Genomic DNA, 7,280 nt, shown 5'->3' with positions numbered 1-7,280 from the left:
CAAAAAAGCTCAGTATGTGGCCTGAAGAGATGTTAGAAACCCTGTCTGGAAGAAAAAAAAAAAAAAAAAAAAAAGATGGAAAGAACAATAGTCCAGGGTTTAATGAAATGCACTCATCAAAAAGTACTTATTGCCAGAAGGTAGTGACACTCAGGAAGCAGAGGCAGGCAGATCTCTGTGAGTTTAAGGCCAGCCTAGTCTATGGAGTGAATTCCAGGACAGCCAGGGCTGCACAGAGAAACCTCATTTTAAAATAACAGCAACAAATAAAACAAAATACAACGAACAAAAATCTTCGATAATAAAGTGGTAAGATAAATTCTTCCTCCCCCACCCCACATACACACCTAAGAAGACAGTGAGATAAGGTTATAAAGGAGAGTACATGGAGTCTTATGAACAAATGCAGCTAATTTAACATTCAAAGGCAGACATTTTATGCTAAGAGCTATACTAGGAAACATGAGTTAAAACTCACTACACAAACTAGGGAAGGCAGAGCAAATGATGATCTTGTTTGAGGCCAGGTTCCAAATCACTTAGACAAAGAATGCAGAGGGCAGATGTATAAATGAGGCCACAAAGTCCTATAAACTCTGATGGTTTAGAGTTTATACGAAAAGTTGGTAAAGCCACTGGGCTGGAATGAACAGTAAAAAGAGAATGTGGGGGCTGGAGAGGTGGCTCAGAGGTTAAGAGCACTGACTGCTCTTCCAGAGGTCCTGAGTTCAATTTCCAGCAACCACATGGTGGCTCGCAGCCATCTATAATGGTTCCTGTGTGTCTGAAGACAACTAAAGAGCACTCATATACATTAAAGAGACAAAATGTGGAGAGAATGTGGTCAGCTGTGCAGCATAGAGAATGACTATTGGAGGGTAATGATGACTAGAGAGACAGCGCACGGCCACAGATAGCAAGTGTCTACACTGTGCTAACAGTGAGTGAAGACAAAGATGGAAAAGAGACAGTCTGAATGTTTGCTAAATCCATAGAGGCTAACCAAAAGTCAAGATAACGTGTAGGCTCACAGGCTGGACAACTCTGGTATCAGACACATGCTAACATCGTGTTCGTGTACATATATATATATATATATATATACACACACACACACACACACTCACACAGGATAGTGGAAAAGGACACCAGCTTGGTGGAGTTTTCCTGTTAATACTGATGTTGGAAACACAGGCAACCAAAGAATATGTTCCAGTACATAGTCAGATTTACAAGATAGAAGATTAATCAGTGCTTTTCAGTATCTGCAGACATTTCTATAGCTATATGATGCGCAAACTGTAAAAACTGTAAAATTTCAGAGACATAAAAAAATGAATTAAAACACAAATTTAAAAGTCTACCAAAAAACAAACAACCATGAATGTAACAAAGTGAACATATAGATAGGGTCCTAGACCTATCTAGAAGGCTTTTCCTTTTATTCTTCAGCTGTTGTGAATCCTCATTGTATTGTCTCTAATATTTACTAACAGTAAAGCAATGTTGAAATGTTCTCTAGAGGCTAAAACATGCCTGATATAGACTAGTCTGGATTTGATCTCAAATACTGTAAGAAACTAAATAAATAAGATAGAACAGTGCCTTGTAACAATTCATACAAAGACTAAGCAAAAACTATTTGAATTTTTTAAAAAAAAAATAAAAACAGACCTTGTAGTATCTGTAACTACTCAATGGAATTTAGACACATTCTAATACTGTTAACAAAAAAATGTACAAATTTTATAGTACTTTTGGGAAAGCAATAAATATGCATTATGAAATGGTATGCTATTATTGAAGGTGATGTTAAAAATCATGGCAAAGCTTTAAAGCTTAATGACAGCTTTAGAATTTGGCTGGAAGATAATGTAATTTCTGTAATATACTTAACCTGTACACACAAGTCACACCATTTTCATAAAGAACTGTTTTGATATAATTATTTTTTAAAAACTGGGAGACAAATTCACCATCTTTTTCCTGAATACTCCTCTTTAAAGGCCAAATAGAAACTATATATAAGAACAGCTAAATCAGTTATAGTTAGTCAAGAAAATAGACTACATGGACTGAGTAGAAACTTCAGTGGGCACAAGCACTTGTTTTTGCCAGTAAGGACCGGAGTTCAAATTTCCAGTACCAATATAAAAAACTGAGTAGGACTGCACATGTCTGTAACTCCAGTGCTAGGGGACAAAGAAAGGCGGCTCCCCAGAGCCACCCAACCTAGCTAATACGGGAGCTTCTGGTTCAGTGAGACCCTTGTCTCACTGAAATAAGGTAGAGTGACAAATATATATATTTCTAAATTCTATGTTTCCTAGTTTATAAATCTAAACACTACTGTTTTTTAAAAAAAAGTCTAATATAGTATAATTAGTATATAAGTATAATTCTGCAGTGAATATCACTGATATAGATGAAAGACTATAGATGGTATTTCAAAATGGGAAAAAGAAACTGTGAAATGTGCAGCTCAAAAGTCATGCTAATAAATAAAAGCAAAAACCCATAAGACAAAAAGAGGTTTTTTGGTTGTTTTTTTTTTTTTTTTTTTTGGTTTTTGTTTTTCGAGACAGGGTTTCTCTGTGTAGCCCCGGCTGTCCTGGAACTCACTTTGTAGACCAGGCTGGCCTCGAACTCAGAAATCCGCCTGCCTCTGCCTCCCGAGTGCTGGGATTAAAGGGGTGCGCTACCACGCCCGGCTGACAAAAAGAGTTTTTAATTTTCTTCTAAAAAGTAAAAGAGGTATATTATTTACTATCAATAGTATATTGTACAATAATAAATTAATGCTTTCTTTGTACTAACAGTAAGAATAAAGAGTCACTTCATGAATTAAGCAGCTGTTGGGGGAAGAGTCTGAGAGAAACTCAGCTGGTAAAGTGCTTGCTACAAAAACCTAAGGGCCTGATAAAGTAATTTTCAAGATACAGCTCAACTTCTAAGTACAATGAGAAAACAGGAAATGATTGCTGTACCCAAAGCAGCAGAGAGAAACAACACAAGGCCCAACTACAAGACCTCTCCTCAGGAAGCATGAGACTGCTGTTGGGAATCATCCTAAATCCCTCTTCCACCTCAGTCATCGAGGTAGGCAGGCTATGAGGGTGGTCTATCTTGCTACCCAGCGTGCTCTGTGTATCTTGTCTACACTTCTGGAACCAGTAGTTCAGATAGGGCCACCATACCCACTGCGTTTCCGCAAGTTCTGAGGATCTTAGCTCTGGCCCTCATGCTTGTGTTGTGTGGCACACACTAACCACTGAGCCATCTCCCCTGTTTTGAGGTTTAGCTCCAGCCTTTCAGTGTGGGACTGTCTTGTGTCCTGGCACAGAATCAAAGTTCTGACATCAGGAGACATGAAATCCTTCTTTGCATTGCCATTTGTTGGCAATTTAATTCCGTAGAAAATGACTTAACTTTCCAAGGACTTTAGGATCTTATCTTTAAAATACAGGTGCTGAAGGTAATAATCTCGGGGTTTTCAGAAGTTTACCTAAGACAACACATTTATAGTATTCAATCACAGTGCCAAGTACACAGCGAGTATTCAACGGCATGAATTAAGAGAAAGTAGATGAAGGGAACAAGAATGGAAATGTGTGGAAACAGTAGGTCAAGAAGTAGCAACCATATACTGGGCATAAAAGATGATGATAAAAGTTCTTCCTAAGGTATATAGACATGGCAAGGTTTATTCCAATTCAAAGAAATTTTAAGTATAATTATATAAAATTATCTAGGGCAGACAGCAACAAATTTATGATTAAAAAGGAGCATACACTGGACATGGTGGCACACAACTTTAATCCCAGCACTCAGAAGGCAGAGGCAGATGGCTCTCTGAGATTTTGAAGCTGGTATGGGCTACATGGTGAATTTCAGGATACTCAGAGCTACATAATGAGACCGTCTCAAAAAATAAAACAAAAGGACCAAAACATAGAGCATGTTTAATAATAAAATAAAGCATGGTTAGCCATGATAATACCTTCAATTATTAAATTACATGCACACTGTGATAACATTTGTTTTAAGTATTTCTATCAGTAAGTAAAGTAATAGCACATAAAAATATAGAAAAAAATACAGCAAAGTGTTAACAGTTATTTGTGAAGGACTGAACTAGGAATGACTTTAACTTTAAATTAAACTACAAATTGTCAAATAATTACTTTCCTAATATGTATTATTTTTACACTATTTCAGAAGTTATTTGTAAGGGTACAAGTGTGTTTAAAACTTGTTGCACAAAGTTACTAATAGCAAGCAAGTGACATAACTGGAGCTTACCTTGCAGCTCACTCTTGATGAGGCAGCTCTCCATCATGTACAACAACACAGTGACCATGATGTCCAGGAGCTGACACTCTTCTGTCACCTGTCTGGCTAGCTCCTCATTGCTGAACAACTGAACACTAATATGCACAATTCTGTTGGACATTGTATCTGATTCGTGACTTTTCTTCAGTGTTTTCATAATAAAAGCATAATGCTGAACAAATGTTTTTGTAAAAGCAACCTGTAAAATTTTTAAATAGCAAACAAGAAAACATCAGCTTAACTTTAAATTTAAAATGCTGTTAGTATTTTATATCATATATTATAATCAGCTTTTAAAGCTGTTAGTACCATATGATGTTATACAAGGTAAATGAAAAGGTAATTAAATAATGATGATAATTTTAAGTCATATTTTACCATTTATGAAACATTACTAAAATACTTTAATAGTTTTAAAAGGTTAATAATAAACATTTTAACCCATATAAGTTTTGAAATGATTATAAACTATGGTTTAAGAATATAAAATTTGGGCTGGAGAGATGGTTCAGTGGTTAAGAGCACTGACTGCTCTTCCCCAGGTCCTGAGTTTAAATCCCAGCAACCACATGGTGGCTCACAACCATCCATAATGAGATCTGACTCCCCCTTCTGGAGTGTTTGAAGACAGCTACAGTGTACTTACATATAATAAATAAATAAATCTTTAAAAAAAAAAAAAAGGCAAGAATATAAAACTTTACTTGCTCAAAGTTATATCCATTTCTTGAAAAATTATCTTAAGCAGGGTGATAGTAGTGAACATCTTTAATCTCAGCACTCGGGAGGCAAAAACAGATTTCAGAGTTCACCGCACTATTATAGAGTGAGTTCCAGAACAGTCAGAGCTACACAGAGAAAGCCTGTTTTGTTTTGTTTTGTTTGGCTTTATTTAAAAAAAAAAAAAAGTTTCTTTGTTCCATGAGACCTACAAAAATAATACCTAAAGTCCTGGTTAGAAACCAGCAGAGTAACATCACTAAACAATCGAGGCGATGTGATTACCCCACAACAAATAATCTCCCCACCTGCTCTGAAAGCTGACCAGCAGTCTAGCCAAATGCCTGCAGTATCAATTATGGTTGGGTTTATTTCCTGTCTATGTCACAAATAAATTTCCTGTTGCACATTTTAGAGTATAAAAAGGACCAAAATAATGCTACTTGAGAGTGTCTCTCCTAATATTCAAAGGAGCACTACACACTTTATTCTTTTGAGACATTGAGCTATGACATTTTGTCATAACCATATCATACGGTACTCAGAGGTGGACTAGAAACTACCCCTTCCTACACTTGCATCTGATTAGTAACTATTCTCCCATCAGCAGCATAACCCATGCTAATCCCTAAGGTAAGCTCAATCACCCCATTCCATGTTATAGCAGCACCTTGTCACTGTTCTTCAGAGGACTCAACACTTGGGTTACAGATCACTTGTCTCTGCACTTACTTTATTACTGTTTATCTCCCACCACTGCTTTCACACACAGTACCACTTGTTTAGTAATGTTACTCTAGTGGTTTCTAGCTAGAACTTTAGATCTTGTTGTAGGCCTCACAGAACAAAGATAAAACTGATGTGTATCTGTGAGCAAGTAAAATTTTATATCCTTAGACAATACTGTTTATAACAGTTTTAAATTTGAAATTTGAAATGGCAATTCTGCTGAGTAATGCTAAGTTGAGAGAAAGCTGAGATTCTGTGTATTCTGAGCCGACTTTCAACAGGAAATAAAGCGCTTTCATGGTATATCCTTACACTTATGTCATAATGAGACTCAGCTAAGAAATGCAACAAAAGAAAAAGATCAAACAATAAAAAAACAATGAAAGCAAAGTTCCAAAAGGAAGCAAGTCACAGATACCTTATACTCTTGATCTGGAAGCATATTGAGTAAGAAAGTTACCATCTTCTGTGGGAATTCATACTTTATTGTCCAAAATAATAGTTCTTCTAAAAAACTTTTATGTTTCAAAACATCCATTATGGATTGATCTGTACAAGAAAGAAAATGTATCACTAATTAAGTTGCTCATCTCATTTAAACCTTCCCATACAATTCCACAGTCCATCAAACTCATCTGAAAGCACCCACAATTCAATCATTCTTTCACTATTGTAAAAAAAGGCCACCAACTTCCTCAGTACACAAATACCAAAACATTAAGTACCTTAAAAAGGTTAACAACAAGCATTTACTTTATTATTATTATTATTATATGTAAGTACACTGTAGCTGTCTTCAGACACACCAAAAGAGGGCATCAGATCTCATTACAGATGGTTGTGAGCCACTATGTGGTTTCTGGGATTTGAACTCAGGACCTCTGGAAGAGCAAGCAGTCAGTATTCTTAACTGCTGAGCCATCTCTCCAGCCCTGTTTTATATGTTCTTAAACATAGCCATGTACCTAAAATTTCTACTGAGTTTCAAATTTTAAACCTGACATCACTAATCCAAAGAGGAAAATGCTACAAAATCTGAAATGCTTTGAGCACAAGACCTCAAGGACAACCAAGATTGTACAGTACAACCCTGTTTCAAGTGACAAAACAAACAGCTCAAAAGTTGAGGCTGGAGAGAGCTCAGCAGTTAAGAACACTAACTCTGCTTCGAGAGACCCAGGCTCAATTCCCCACACCCACAATGGTGACTCACAACCATCCATAACTCCAATTCCAGGGGGCCCTAGGCCCTCCTCTAGCCCCGGCAGGTACTGGGCACACACAGTGTACAGACATAACCATACCCCAAAGATCCATACAAGTAAAATAATAAAAAATTTTAAACACTAAAATCAGAAACTTAGCCGGGCGGTGGTGGCTCACGCCTTTAATCCCAGCACTCGGGAGGCAGGGGCAGGCAGATTTCTGAGTTCGAGGCCAGCCTGGTCTACAAAGTGAGTTCCAGGACAGCCAGGGCTATACAGAGAAACCCTGTCTCA

The 7,280-nt window shown here is 37.0% G+C and overlaps 1 protein-coding gene across 1 annotated transcript in view; it reads right to left on the bottom strand.

Annotated features, from left to right (window-relative positions):
• Ubr3 (ubiquitin protein ligase E3 component n-recognin 3) overlaps positions 1–7,280 on the bottom strand; it is a 135,167-nt gene that overhangs the window by 82,510 nt on the left and 45,377 nt on the right. Inside the window, exons 7-8 of the mRNA XM_029535740.1 lie at positions 6,200–6,330; positions 4,303–4,531 (exon numbers count right to left, since the gene is read on the bottom strand). Of these exons, the coding sequence (XP_029391600.1) occupies positions 4,303–4,531; positions 6,200–6,330 (360 nt within the window). The remainder of the gene's footprint in view (positions 1–4,302; positions 4,532–6,199; positions 6,331–7,280) is intronic.

This window comes from Mus pahari, chromosome 3, assembly GCF_900095145.1.
Source record: "Mus pahari chromosome 3, PAHARI_EIJ_v1.1, whole genome shotgun sequence".
NCBI classification, from domain to species: Eukaryota; Metazoa; Chordata; class Mammalia; order Rodentia; family Muridae; genus Mus; species Mus pahari.
The sequence above is the reverse complement of the archived record's forward strand: the minus strand, read 5'-3'. Positions and strand labels throughout refer to the sequence as shown.